General features: G+C 35.9%; 1 protein-coding gene across 1 annotated transcript in view; it reads right to left on the minus strand.

Annotated features, from left to right (window-relative positions):
* Nucleotides 1-15653, minus strand: part of ADAMTS20 (ADAM metallopeptidase with thrombospondin type 1 motif 20) — a 203249-nt gene that overhangs the window by 18360 nt on the left and 169236 nt on the right. Inside the window, exon 37 of the mRNA XM_044227762.1 lies at nucleotides 15117-15208. Coding sequence (XP_044083697.1) covers nucleotides 15117-15208 — 92 coding nt within the window. The remainder of the gene's footprint in view (nucleotides 1-15116; nucleotides 15209-15653) is intronic.

The raw sequence follows: 15653 nt of genomic DNA on the forward strand, positions 1-15653 counted from the left end.
TTAAAACAATTGTATAAGCCAATAAGTAAATGATTATATTAATGAACTATAATGTTTATAAATGTAATATATTTGATAATAATGACAAAAATGGAAGGCAGATGGAAGCAAAGCTGTTTGGGAGTAAGGAAATGACACCAGCTAATAACTCAAAACCACAGGAAGAAAAGAACCCTAGAAATGCTAACTGTAAAAGTTCACATAAAAACCTATAAATACATAATTTCTCATTATTTCTCTCATATTTTCTAAAAACCATAAAATTATTATAAAAATGTATTGTGGGTTTGCTACATATGTAGATTGTATAAAAAAAATAACACCACAAAAGGAACAAGAAATAGAGCACATAAAGGAGTAAAGTTTCTATATTTAACTAGAATTAGGTAGTATAAAATCTGAAACCAATTCTGATACGTTAAGATGTATGTTGTAAATTCTCTAGCAGCAATTAAGAAAGCAATTAATGAAAATGCTTTCTTAATTTAAAGAAATTTAAAAAATATAATGAAAATTTATTAAGGAAATAAAAATGTTATACTCAAAAGCATTCAGTTGATAAGAAAGGAAAGCAGTAAAGAAGAAATGGAGGATCAAAAACAACAGAAGACATACAGAAAACAAAGTAAAATGGCAAATATAAATCAAGACATATCAATATCATTAAACAACTCATCAAAGGCAGAGACCCAATGAAGTGCCATCTATAGGAGATACCCTTAAGATCCAAAGATGTAAATAGGCTAAAAGTAAATGGGATAAAATCAAATATCATGAATTATCTGTAAGCTGAGTGACCATTATAATGTCAGATAAATTAGACTTCCAAAACAAACAAAAAATGCTACTTCAGATAAAGAAGTATATTTTATAATGATGAAAGTATTGATATGTCATGAAATTATGACAACTATAATCATAATCATATATAAAAATTCCAAAGTAAGTGAATAAAACCCAAAGAAAATGAAACAATAAGATTAAAGTGAGAAATAGACAATTCAATAATAATTGCAATGTTTCAGTGAATAGAACAGCTAGGCAGAAGATCAACAAGGAATGGAAAAGCTGAGCAATACTTCAAAACAATTGGGCCTGACAATCATCTATAGAATATTTCATCAACAACAGAATACACATTCTTTCCAAGCAATATTGAACATTTTCCAGAATAGCATATGCTATGCCATAAGAAAAGACTCAATGCATTTAAGAGTATGTATATAGAAAACAAAGTGTATTTTTCAATCGCAATGGAAAGAACTCAGTGACAGAAGGAAATCTGGGAAATTCACAAATATGTAGGAATCAAACACTACACTGTCAAAGAACCAGTAAGTCAAAGAAGACCTCCCAGGTGATAATGGAAAATACTTTATGATGAATGAAAATGAACACACCACACACCAAAACTCAGAGGATGCAGCAAAATAAATACATAAAAGGAAATTTAAATCAGGAAATGCTTATATTAAAAGAGAAAAAAGACATATCAATAACCTAACCTTTCACCTTAAGACATTGGAAAAAGAGCAAATTAAATCTAAAGCAAGTAGAAATAAAGAAATGATAAAGAATAGTCTGAAAATTGATTAAACAAATAAAAAATAGAGAAAATCAACAAAATCAAGAGTTGGTCTCTTTGTTCCTACGTATAATCTAGTGAAGCTAAAGCAGGAGGAATGAGAACATTTGAATAGACTAATTACTGACAATAATATGGAATCATTTAAAAACAAAAAACCTCCCCGATAACAAAAGGCCAGGACCAAGTAGTTTCACAGGTAAATTCTACCAATATTTTAACAGTTAAATCCTACCAAATATTGAAAGAGTTAATACCAATTCTTCTCAAACTGTTCCAAAAAATACAAAAGGAAGGAAAGCTTCTAAGCTCATTCTATGAGGCCAGTATCACCCTGATACCAAAAACCAAATGGATACCAAATACACACACACACACACACACACACACACAGAGAGAAAGAACAAAAGATCAATATCTCTGATAAACACAGATGCAAAAATCCTCAACAAAATACTAGCAAACTGAATCCAACAATATGTTAAAAAAAATCATTCACCACAGTCAAGTGGGATTTGTTCCCAGGATGCCATGGTGGCTCAATATTCAAAAAATAATCAATGTGATACATCAACAAGAGAAAGGATAAAAACCATATGCTTATTTTAATAGATGCAGAAAAAGCATTTGACAAAGTACAACATCCACTCATGATTAAAAAAAAAAAAAAAAAAAACCTCTGCAAATTAAGTCTAGAGGGAATATACTTCAACATAATAAAGACCTTATGTGAAAAATCCACAGCTAACATTATACTTAACAGTGAAAAAAGAGCTTTTCCCTTAAGACCAGGAATACGACAAGGATGTCCATTCTCACCACTTTTACTCAATATAGTACTGGAAGTCCTAGCCAGAGCAATCAGACAACAAAAAGAAATAAAGACATCCAAATTGGTAAGGAAGAAGCAAAACTCTCATTATTTGCAGATGATGTGAAACTATAGAAAAGCCTAAATACCCTCCCAAAATATGCTAGAACTGGTAAATGAGTTCAGTAAAGTCATAGGATACAAAATCAATGTACAGAAACTGTTGCATTCCCATATACTAATAATGAAGCAGCAAAGATGAAATTAAGAAAACAATTCCAATTATGAGTATACCAAAAAACAATAGAATATCTAGGAATGAACTTAAGCAAAGAGGTAAAAGACCTAAATCCTGGAAACTATAAACATTGAATACAATACACACTCAAGGGTTGGGAAAAGAAATGTTGTTAAAATGTCTATACTACCCAAAGCAATCTACAGATCTAATGCAATCCCTATCAAAATACCAACAGTATTTTTCACAGAACTAGAACAAACAATCTTAAAATTTGTATGAAACCACAAGAAATTTTGAGTAGTCAAAGCAATCTTGAGAAAGAGAAACAGAACCGGAGTATCACAATTCTAGACTTTAAGTTATATCATAAAGCTGTAGGAGTCATAACAGTATGATACTGACACAAAAAATACATACATCACTAGAACAAAACAGAAAACCTAATTCATTCAGAAATGAACACAAGATTATATGTTCAATTAATCTTTGACAGAGGAGGAATGGATATTCAATGGGAAAAAAGACAGTCTCTTCAACAAACAGTATTGGGGAAACAGGACAACTACATGCAAAAGAGTGAAGCTGGACCACTTTCTTGCATCATACACAAAAATAAACTAAAAATGGATTAATTACCTAAATGTGAGACCTGAAACCATAAAAATCCTTGAAGAGAGCCTAGACAGTAGTTTCTCTGACACTGGCCATAGCAACATTTTTCTAGATATGTCTCCTAAGCCAAGAGAGAAAAAAAAAGCAAAAATAAACTATTGGGACTATATCAAAATAAAAAGATTCTGCACAGCATAGGAAATAGGAAATAGTCAAGAAAACTAAAAGGCAACCTACTGATTTGGAGAAGGTAATTGCAAATGATGTATCTGATAAAGGGTTAGTATCCAAATCTTAAAAAAATAAAAAATAGAACTTATATAGGGCACCTGGGTGGCTCAGTCAGTTAAGTGTCTGCCTTTGGCTCAGGTCATGACACCAGGGTCCTGGGATTGAGTTCTGCATCTGGCTTCCTGCTCAGTGGGGAGTCTGCTTCTCTCTCTCCTCTGCCCCTCCCCTCTGCTCTTCTCTTTCTCAATTTCAAATAAATAAATTCTTTAAAAAATAAAAGAGAGAACACATAATGCAACACCAAAAACTCCAAATAATCCAACTACAAAATGGGCAGAAGACATGAACAGACATTTCTCCGAAGAAGAGGTATAGATGGCCAACAGATACATGAAAAGATGCTAATCATCACTCATCATCTGGGAAATGAAAATCAAAACCATAATGACATATCACCTCATACCTGTCAGAATAGCTAAGATCAACAACAAAAGAAGCAACAGGTGCTGGTGAGGACATGGAGAGAAAGGAACCCTTGTGCACTGTTGGTGAAAAGTCAATCTGGTTCAACCATTATGGAAAACAATATGGAGGTTCCTCAAAAAATTAAAAAAAGAACCACCATATGATCCAGTAATCACATTAGTGGGTTTTTATCCCTAAAATACTAAAACATTAATTCAAAGGGATACATGCACCCCTATGTTTATTGTAGGATTATTTACGATAGCTAAATTATGGAAGCAGCCCAAATGTTCATCAAGAGATGAATGGATAGCTGGAAAGAGAGAAGATGGTGGAGGAGTAGCAGACTGAGATGACATCAGGTCTCAGGAGTTCAGCTAGACAGTTATCAAACCATTCAGAACACCTATAAACCCAACAGGAGTTCGAAGAGAAGAGCAGCAATTCTAGAAACATAAAATCAACCACTTTCTGAAAGGTAGGAGATGTGGAGAAGTGCATCCAAAGCGATGGGAAGATAGACCACAGGGGGCGGGGGTTCCCAGCAAGTGGTGGATCAATGAAGCACAACATTCGAACTTTTTAAAAGTCTGCTCCACTGAGGGACATTGCTCCAGAGGCTAAGTGGGGTGGAGCTCTTGCAGGGACAGTGTGTTCTCAGGTCCCATGGGGTCACAGAAGGATCGGGGGTGTCTGAGTGTAGCAAAGCTCACAGGCATCAGGGTGGAAACCCCAGCTACAGAGATGGAGTGGAGGAGTGAGCTCTCAGCTCAAGGTTACCTTACCATGATCTGAGGCACAGTTAGACCACTGCTCTTCGAGCAAAGACCCCACAAGTGGCAGATCCAGGGAGACTCACCCTCCTTCTCTGGAGGCAGGAATCTGCGGAGTTTGGAGACTCCAAATGGGGGCTGTGCACCAGAGATATAAATGCTCAGTCACAGGCCAGGTGAGCTCAGAGCATGGCTGGAGACCAGGAAGACAGGAGTGATTGACAGCTTTTCTCCAAAGGCACACTGAGGCGTGCCACACCCTGAGGTCTGGGCTCCTCCCAGGCTGGAGATTGGGAGACTGCCATTATCATTCCCATCCTCCAGAGCTCTACGAAAGCATTCACGGAACAAAAGCTCCCCAGAGAGAACCTGAGCAGATTACTTAACCCTGCCCCAGGCAAGGGCAGGGCGCAATTCTGTGGGCAAAGACATTTGAGAATCACTACAACAGGCCCCTCCCCCAGAAGATCAGCAAGAAATCCAGCCAAGACCAAGCTCATTGATCAATGAGAACAGTGGAATTCCAGAGGAGGGGAAAGCAAAGCATAAAATTCATGGCTTCTTCCCCATGATTCTTTAGTCTTGCAAAGTTAATTAATTTTTTTGATTTTATTTTTTCTTATTCTAATTTTTCTTAAATTTCCCTCTTTCTTCTTTTAACATTTTAACATTTTTAACTGGTTTAACTTGACAATACCTTTCTAAAAAAATCTTTTTAAACCTTCATTATTATAGTCATATTTATGACTATTATAGTCATATTATATTACAGTCATATTTATTATAGTCATATTTTTATTTATTATATTTTTATTATACTCATATTTTATGACTTCATTGTATCTAATTTTATTTTTTGTATACATATAGGGTTTTTTCTTCTAGAAAAATTTGGGATACAATTACTTCTAATAGATCAAAATATAACCTAAATCTAGGGCAGGGCTCTGTTCTAGTCCCAGCTGAGCAAATTCTCTCTACTTCCTTTTTCTTTCTTTTTCCAACCAACTTATATTATCAATTGCTTTTTTACTATTTTTTAAAAAATTTTCATCTTTACAGTCATATTCCATCCCTTCATCATGTTTAACCCTTATTTTTGTATATATATATAAGTTTTTCTTTCTTTAAAATTTCAGAAGCTATTTTCTTCTAAGAGACCAAAACAACCAAAATCAAAATCAAGTGGGTGCCTCTGTTTTATTCACCAGTATAATTTATATATATATATATATATATATATATATATATACATATATATATATATATATATATATTTAATTTTTAAAAAATTTTTAAACTTCTTTTTACCCGCTTTCTTCTCCTCCTGATTTGGGGTTTCTTCTGATTTGGTTAGCGTACATTTTTCTGGGGTCTTTGCCACCCTTTTAGTATTTTATTCTCTTGTTCATATATTCTTATCTGGATAAAATGAAAAGGTGGGAAAACTCGCCACACACACACACACACACACACACACACACACAAAAGAGGTAATACCAAAGGCTAGGGACATAATCAGTATGGACAGTGGTAATATGTCAGATCTAGAGTTCAGAATGATGATTCTCAAGGTACTCTCTAGGCTCTAAAAAGACATGAAAGATATTAGAGAAACCCTGTTTGGAGAAATAAAAGCCCTTTCTGGAGAAATAAAAGAACTAAAATATAACCAATCTGAAATAAAAAACCTATTAATGAGATACAATAAAAAATGGAGGCTCTTACTGCTAGGATAAATGAAGGAGAAGAGAGAATTAGTGATACAGAAGACCAAATGATGGAGAATAAAAAAGCTAAGCTAAAAAGAGACAAACAACTACTTGACCACGAGGGGAAAATTCGTGAGATAAGTGATACCATAAGATGAAACAACATTAGAATAATTGGGATTCCAGAAGAAGAGAGAGGGGGGCAGAAGGTATATTGGAGTGAATTATTATAGAGAATTTTCCTAATATGGCAAAGAGAATAAGCATCAAAATCCAGGAGGCACAGAGAACTCCCCTCAAAATCAGTAAGAGTAGGTCCATACCCAGTAATCTAATAGTAAAACTTACCTGTCTTAGTGACAAAGAGAAAATCCTGAAAGCAGCATGGGACAAGTCTGTGACGTACAACAGTAAAAATATTAGATTGACAGCAGACTTATCCACAGAGACCTGGCAGGCCAGAAAGAACTTGCATGATATATTCAGAGCATTAAACAAGAACAATATGCAACCAAGAATACTATATCCAGCTAGGCTGTCACTGAAAATAGAAGGAGAGATAAAAAGTTTCCAGGACAAACAAAAACTAAAAGAATTTGCAAACACCAAACCAGTCTTACAGGATATGTTGAAAGAGGTCCTCTAAGCAAAGAAAAAGCCTAAAAGTAGTAGACCAGAAAGGAACAGAGACAATATACAGTAACAGTCACCTTACACAGGCACTACAATGGCACTAAATTAATATCTCTCAATAGTTACCCTGAATGTAAATGGGCTAAATGCCCCAATCAAAAGACACAAGGTATCAGAATGAATAAAAATACAAAACCTATCAATATACTGTCTACAAGAAACTCATTTTAGACCCACCTCCAGATTTAAAGTGGCAGTGTGGAAAATAATTTACCATGCTAATGGACATCAAAAGAAAGCTGGGGTGGCAATCCTCATATCAGATAAATTATATTTTAAGCCAAAAAATATAATAAGAGATGAGGAAGGCACTATATCATACTAAAAGGGGCTGTCCAACAAGAAGATCTAACAATTTAAAATATCTATGCCCCTAACATAGCAACAGCCAACTATATAAACCAATTAATAACAAAATCAAAGAAGCACATTGACAATAATACATTAATAGTAGGGGACTTTAACACCCCTCTCACTGAAATAGGCAGATCATCCAAGCAAAACATCAACAAGGAAATAAAGGCCTTAAATGACACACTGGACCAGATGGATATCACAAATATTTTCAGAACATTCCATCCCAAAGCAACAGAATACACATTCTTCTCTAGTGCACATGGAACATGCTCCAGAATAGATCACATCCTGGGTCATAAATCAGATCGCAACTGGTATCAAAAGATTGGGATCATTCCCTGCATATTTTCAGACCACAATGCTCTGAAGCTAAAACTCAATCACAAGAGGAAATTTGGAAAGAACCCAAATACATGGAGGCTAAAGAGCATCCTTCTAAAGAAAAAATGGGTCAACCAGGAAATTAAAGAAGAATTGAAAAAATTCTTGGAAACAAATGATAATGAAAACACAACAGTTCAAATTCTGTGGGACACATCAAAGGCAGTCCTGAGAGGAAACATATAGCAATACAAGCCTTTCACAAGAAACAAGAAAGGTCTCAAATATACAACCTAACCCTACACCTAAAGCAGCTGGAGAAAGAACAGCAAAGAAAGCCTAAACCCAGCAGGAGAAGAGAAATCATAAAGATCAGAGCAGAAATCAATGAAATAGAAACCAAAAGAACAGCAGAACAAATCAACGAAACTAGGAGCTGGTTCGTTGAAACAACTAATAAGATTGATAAACCACTGGCTGGACTCATCAAAAAGAAAATAGAAAGGACCCAAATAAATAAAATCAAGAATGAAAGAGGGGAGTCACAACCAACATCAAAGAAATACGAACAATTATAAGAACATAGTATGAGCAACTATACGGCAGTAAATTCAACAATCTGAAAGAAATGGATGCATTCCTAGAGACGTATAAACTACCACAACTGAACCAGGAAGAGATAGAAAACATGAACAGACTCATAACCAGTAAGGAGATTGAAGCAGTCATCAAAAATCTCCCAATAAACAAGAGCCCAGGGCCAGATGTCTTCCCAGGCGAATTCTACCATACATTTAAAGAAGAATTAATTCCTATTCTCCTGAAACTGTTCCAAAAAATAAAAATGGAAGGAGGACTCCCAAACCCATTTTATGAGGCCAGCATTACCTTGATCCCTAAACCAGACAAAGACCCCATCAAATAGAAGAATTACAGGGGTACCTGGGTGGCTCAGTAAGTTAAGGCCTCTCCCTTCAGCTCAGGTCATGATTCCAGGGTCCTGGTCCCTACATTGGGCTCTCTGCTCATGGGGAGGCTGCTTCCTCCTCTCTGTCTGCCTGCCTCTCTGCCTACCTGTGGTCTGTATCTGTTGAATGGATGAATAGAATCTTTAGAAGAAGAAGGAGGAGGAGGAGGAGGAGGAGAAGGAGGAGAAGAAAAAGAAGAAGAAGAAGAATTATTACAGACCAATATCCTTAATGAACACAGATGCAAAAATTCTCACCAAAATACTAGCCAATAGGATCCAACAGTACATTAAAAGGATGATTCACCATGACCAAGTGGGATTTATTCCTGGGCTGCAAGGTTGGTTCAACATCCACAAATCAATCAATGTGATACAATACATTAATAAAAGAAAGAACAAGAACCATGTGATACTCTCAATACATGCTGAAAAAGCATTTGACAAAGTACAGGATCCTTTCTTGATCAAAACTCTTCACAGTGGAGGGATAAAGAGTACATACCTCAATATCATCAAAGCCATCTATGAAAAACCCACAATGAATATCATTCTCAAGGGGGAAAATCTGAGATCTTTTCCCCTAAAGTCAAGAACACTGTAGAGATGTCCACTATCACCACTGCTATTCAACATAGTACTAGAAGTCCTAGCCTCAGCAATCAGACAGCAAAAAGAAATAAAAGGCATCCAAGTTGGCAAAGAAGTTATCAAACTCTCACTCCTTGCAGGTGATATGATACTTTAATGTGGAAAACCCAAAAGACTCCACTCCAAATCTGCTAGAACTTGTACAGGAATTCAGTAAAGTGTCAGGTTATAAAATCAAGGCCCAGAAATCAGTTGCATTTCAATATAACAACAGCAAGACAGAAGAAAGAGAAATTAAGGAGTCAATCCCATTTACAATTGCACCCAAAGCCATAAGATACCTAGGAATAAACCTAACCAAAGAGACAAATCATCTGTACTCGGAAAACTATAAAGTACTCATGAAAGAAATGGAGGAAGACACAAAGAAACGGGAAATGTTCCATGCTCATGGATTGGAAGAAAAAATATTGTGAAAATGTCTATGCTACCTAAAGCAATCTACATGTTTAATGCAATCCCTATCAAAATCCCATCAATTGTTTTCAAAGAAATGGAAAAGTAATTTTAAAATTTATATGGAACCAGAAGAAACCTCAAATAGCCAGAGCAATGTTGAAAAAGAAAACCAAAGTTGGTGGCATCCCAATTCCGGACTTCAAGCTCTATTACAAAGCTGTCATCATCAAGACAGTAGTGTACTGGCACAAAAACAGACACATAGATCAATAGAACAGAACAGAGAGCCCAGAAATGCACCCTCAACACTACGGTCAACTAATCTTTGAGAAAGCAGGAAAGAATGTCCAATGGAAAGAAGACAGTCTCTTGAACAAATGGTGTTGGGAAGATTGGACAGCCACATGCAGAAAAATGAAACTGGACCATTTCCTTACACCTCACACAAAAACAGACTCCAAATGGATGAAAGACCTCAATGTGAGAAAGGAATCCATCCAAATCCTTGAGAACACAGGCAGCAACCTCTTCAACCTCAGCCGCAGTAACTTCTTCCTAGGAACATCGCCAAAGGCACGGGAAGCAAGGGCAACAATGAACTATTGGGACTTCATCAAGATCAAAAGTTTTTGCACAGCAAAGGAAACAGTCAACAAAACCAAAAGACAACTGACAGAATGGGAGAGGATATTTGCAAATGACATGTCAGATAAAGGGCTAGTATCCAAAATCTATAAAGAACTTATTTAACTCAACCCAAAGAACAAATAATCCAATCAAGAAATGGGCAGATGACGGCATCAGGGAAATACAAATCAAAACCACAATGAGATATCACCTCACACCAGTCAGAATGGCTAAAATCAACAAGTCAGGAAATGACAGATGCTGGCGAGGATGCGGAGAAAGGGGAACCCTCCTACACTGTTGGTGGGAATGCAAGCTGGTGCAACCACTCTGGAAAACAGTATGGAGGTTCCTCAAAATGTTGAAAATAGAACTGCCCTATGACCCAGCAATTGCACTACTGGGAATTTACCCTAAAGATACAAACGTAGTGATCCAAAGGGGCACATGCACCCGAATGTTTATAGCAGCAATGTCCACAATAGCCAAACTATGGAAAGAACCTAGATGTCCATCAACAGATGAATGGATCAAGAAGATGTGGTATATATACACAATGGAATACTATGCAGCCATCAAAAGAAACGAAATCTTGCCATTTGCGACAACATGGATGGAACTAGAGTGTATCATGCTTAGCGAAATAAGTCAAGCGGAGAAAGACAACTATCATATGATCTCCCTGATATGAGGGAGTGGTGATGCAACATGGGGGCTTAAGTGGGTAGGAGAAGAATCCATGAAACAAGATGGGATAGGGAGGGAGACAAATCATAAGTGACTCTTAATCTCACGAAACAAACTGTGGGTTGCTGGGGGGAGGGGGGTTGGGAGAAGGGGGGTAGGGTTATGGACATTGGGGAGGGTATGTGCTTTTGGGTAAATTGGAAGGGGAGATGAACCATGAGAGACTATGGACTCTGAAAAACAATCTGAGGGGTTTGAAGTGGCGGGGGGGTGGGAGGTTGGGGTACCAGGTGGTGGGTATTATAGAGGGCACGGCTTGCATGGAGCACTGGGTGTGGTGAAAAAATAATGAATACTGTTTTTCTGAAAATAAATAAATTGAAGAAAAAAAAAAAAAAAAAAGAAATGGGCAGATGACATGAACAGACATTTCTGCAAAGAAGACATCCAGATGGCCAACAGACACATGAAAAAGTGCTCCACATCACTTGGCATCAGGGAAATACAAATCAAAACCACAATGAGATACCACTTCATGCCAATCAGAATGGCTAAAGTTAACAAGTCAGGAAATGAGAGATGCTGGCAAAGATGCAGAGAAAGAGTAACTCTCCTACACTGTTGGTGGGAAAGCAAGCTGGTGCAGTCACTATGAAAAACAGCATGGAGGTTCCTCAAAAAGTTGAAAATAGAGCTACCCTACAACCCAGCAATCGCACTACTGGGTATTTACCCTAAAGATACAAATGTAGTGATCTGAAGGGACATGTGCACCCAAATGTTTATAGCAGCACTGTCTGTAATAGTCAAACTATGGAAAGAACCTCGATGTCCATAAGCAGATGAATGGATAAAGAAGATGTGAGATATATATAGATATATATATAGATATATCTATATATATCTTGTGTGTGTGTATACGCATACATATATATGTATATATATATAAAATCATTTGATTGATTGTATATATATTTGACAAGATTTCATTTCTTTTGATGGCTGCATAGTATTCCATTGTGTGTGTGTATATATGTGTGTATGTATACACTCACACACACACAATGGAATACTATGCAGCCATCAAAAGAAATGAAATCTTGCCATTTGCAAAGACATGGATGGACCTAGAGGGTATTATGCTGAGTGAAATAAGTCAATCGGAGAAAGACAACTATCATATGATCTCCCTGATATAAGGAAGTGGAGATGCAATGGGGTGGTGTTGGTGGGTAGGAAAAGAATAAAGGAAACAGATGGGATCGGGTGGGGGACAAACCATAAGAGACTTTTTTAATCTCACAAAGCAAACTGAGGGTTGCCGGGGGGAGGGGGGTATGCAGAGGGTGGTGGAGTTATGGACATCAGGGAGGAAATGTGTTATGATGAATGGTGTGAAGTGTGTAAGCATGATGATTTACAGACCTGTACCCCTGGGGCTAACAATGAGACAAATGGATAAAGAGGAAGTTGTGTACATAAACATATAACACCATGGAATATTATGCAGCCATAAAAAGAATAAACTCTTGTCATTTACAACAACATGGATAGATCCAGAGAGTATAATGCTGAGTGAAATAAGTCAGAAAGAAATTAATATGATTTTATGCATATGTGGAATTTAAGAAACAAAGGAAAAAAGAAACAAACAGAAAAAGAGGCTTTTAACTATAGAGAACAAACTGATGGTTACCAGAGGGGAGGTCGGTGGGGACAATGGGTGAAATAGGTGATGGGGATTAAGAAAACATTTCTCATCATGAGCACTGGGTAATGTATAGAATTGTTGAATCACTATATTGTACACCTGAAAAATAATACTGTAAGTTAACTATACTGGAATTAAAATGTGATAAAAAGAAAAAGAAAAATTAATTCTTCACAAACTCTTCCAAGAAAGTAAAAGAGGAGGGAATACTTCCCAATTCACTTTATAAGGCTAGTATTTCCCTGATATCAAAACTGGAATATGGACCTCACAAGAAAATGATTAAGTCAGTTGACTTTTATGAAAATAGATGAGAAATTCCCAACAAATCAAGTCAAATCTAGCAACATATAAAAAGAATGATACTAGCTGGCCAAATGGGATTTCTCCTACGAATGCAAGGTTGTTTCAACATACAATAGTCAACCAGTGTGATACACCGTATCACTACAGTAATGGACAAGAGCCTCAGGATCACCTTAGCATATGCAGAAACATTTCAAAAACCAACACCCTTTCATGATAAAACCACTTAAATTTGGACTAGAAGGGCACTTCCTTAACTTGACTAAGACATCTATAACATTCACAGCTAACACACTTAATGATGGACTGAATGCTTTCTCCCTAAAACTAGGAATAAGACAAGTGTATCTACTCTCATCACTTTTTTTTTCTCTCATCACTTTAACATTGCTCTAGAAGTTTTAGACAGGGTAATGAGGCAAGATAAAGAAATAAACAGCATCCATATTGCCAAGGAGGAAGTAAAACTTTTATTTGTAGATGACATCACAGTGTATATAGAAAGTCCCAAAGAATTCCGTAAAAAAACTACTATAACTAATAAATGAGTTAAACAGGGTTGCAGGATATAAGACCAACTTATAAAAACTACAGGCAAAAATTAGTGATTTATTTGGGTTCCACATCTGGGGGATCTTTTACTGGACAACTCTCTCTTGTCAGAAACCTTCTTTATCTTGAGCTGGAATCTGTTACTCTATTAATGCCTCCTGGAATAACACACTGACCTCATTCCTCTTTCATGGAGCTCTTTAAATAGTTAAAGATAGTTACCATAACTTCACATTCTTTTCCTAGCTACCTTCATTTTCCTTGTGTGACATGATTTAAATGCTCTTCCCCCCCCACACCCCGTTTTTTGTCTCCTACTCCTATATAGATTAAAAACTTACCCTTTTCAAGCAGAAATTTAAAATCTTTTGGTGTTAATATTATGTTTAGGTACTTTATGATCATATGGGGTGGTTTAGAAATTACTCCATAATCTACATGAGTCATATTGAACTCATGATGGTTGAATAAAACACTGAGGTCTTTTTCATATGACATCACCAGCTTCTATTTGCATTTCTGGACCTAAAATTTATAAATTCATTCCAGTTAATTTTTTTCTTATTCATTTGAGCCCATAGTTCTAATGCATTTGGTCTCCTTTAAGTATCTTTTTATAGTATAGAAAATGCCCTCTCTTTTTGACATAAGCATAACTTCTCTGTCACATGATGAAAATAGTGAACGGGAAATCCCAAGAGAGGGCTCTGGCAAACCATCAGCTACTTCTCTTGAGAATATCAATATTATAATTATTACTTCTTACACATGATGTTTCAATTAGTGATGAATCTTCCTAACCATGCTATATTAATCTAGCTTACATGTCTCCATCTTATAATGCTGATGTTCACATAGACTTTATAAAATTTCTTGATGAGAGTAAATTTCTCCTAGAAAGCACACTCTATACTGGAAATCACAGAGATGGCCTAAAGGGTGTGTGCAAAGAACTCTGAAAATAAAATAAAACAAGAGCAAAGTCATGGAAACACACTCTTTCACAAATAAAAGTTATTCTGACTGTGGTACGGACCCAGACAGCTAATATAACCAATGCTAGCAGCAGTGTATGGAGGCCACATGCTTGTGATCCATTCCTTCACTTTGTTATGTACAACCATTTGTTTCCAGGGACCAGTTGGAAAGATTAAAAATGAAAATGCATGGTGGAAGGAAAAATAGGCTCTGAACAATTTGCAATCTGTGTTATTGCACCTTGCAAACAAACCTAAAATTGGCAGAGATGTTTTTCCCCCCAAAATTTATCTATAATCTTTGACATAAAATTCCATATAGGAAATTTACATTTTTCTATTTACTTATGCCTTTTGCAATATTCTGGTCAAGAAAATTCAGAGAAACAGCATCCATTTTTTTTCACAGTGAGAGAAAAATAAACAAATATGAAATACCTGTGGGCATCTGGCAGCACTATAGCAATCTCCAGCTGTGGCAAATGGCACTGCTTTTCCAAATATTGTTTGGGCAAAAAGAAGATCTGTGGCTAAAAAAAATAAATGAAACTTTTTAGCACTGAAGAGTTGCATATTTTCCAATCTTCACTGCAAAACATACAGTCTTCATATTATATTCTTAAATATATTTATATAATTAATTCTAATTTTTAAGTGAATATGCTATGCAATTATAGTACACATCAGGTTTTTGATAAATAATTTTTAATACAAATCTCAAAAGTTGACCTATAAATTGCATGTACATGTATAAATTAATCGAGGTTTTAAGAAACTAAATACGTTGTTATATTTTACATTATAGGGAATATCTAAAATAAAGTGGGGTCAGGAGCAAATTATAGAAGGAAAAACATTGAAGGTTAATATATCATGACAAAGCCACACATGAGTGCTTATAGACCATATGTGTGATGTGTATACATGAATTCATTTAGGCAACTCAAAAACAAAAGCATCCAACCAAAATATTTG

Source organism: Neovison vison, chromosome 12, assembly GCF_020171115.1.
Source record: "Neovison vison isolate M4711 chromosome 12, ASM_NN_V1, whole genome shotgun sequence".
NCBI lineage: Eukaryota > Metazoa > Chordata > Mammalia > Carnivora > Mustelidae > Neogale > Neogale vison.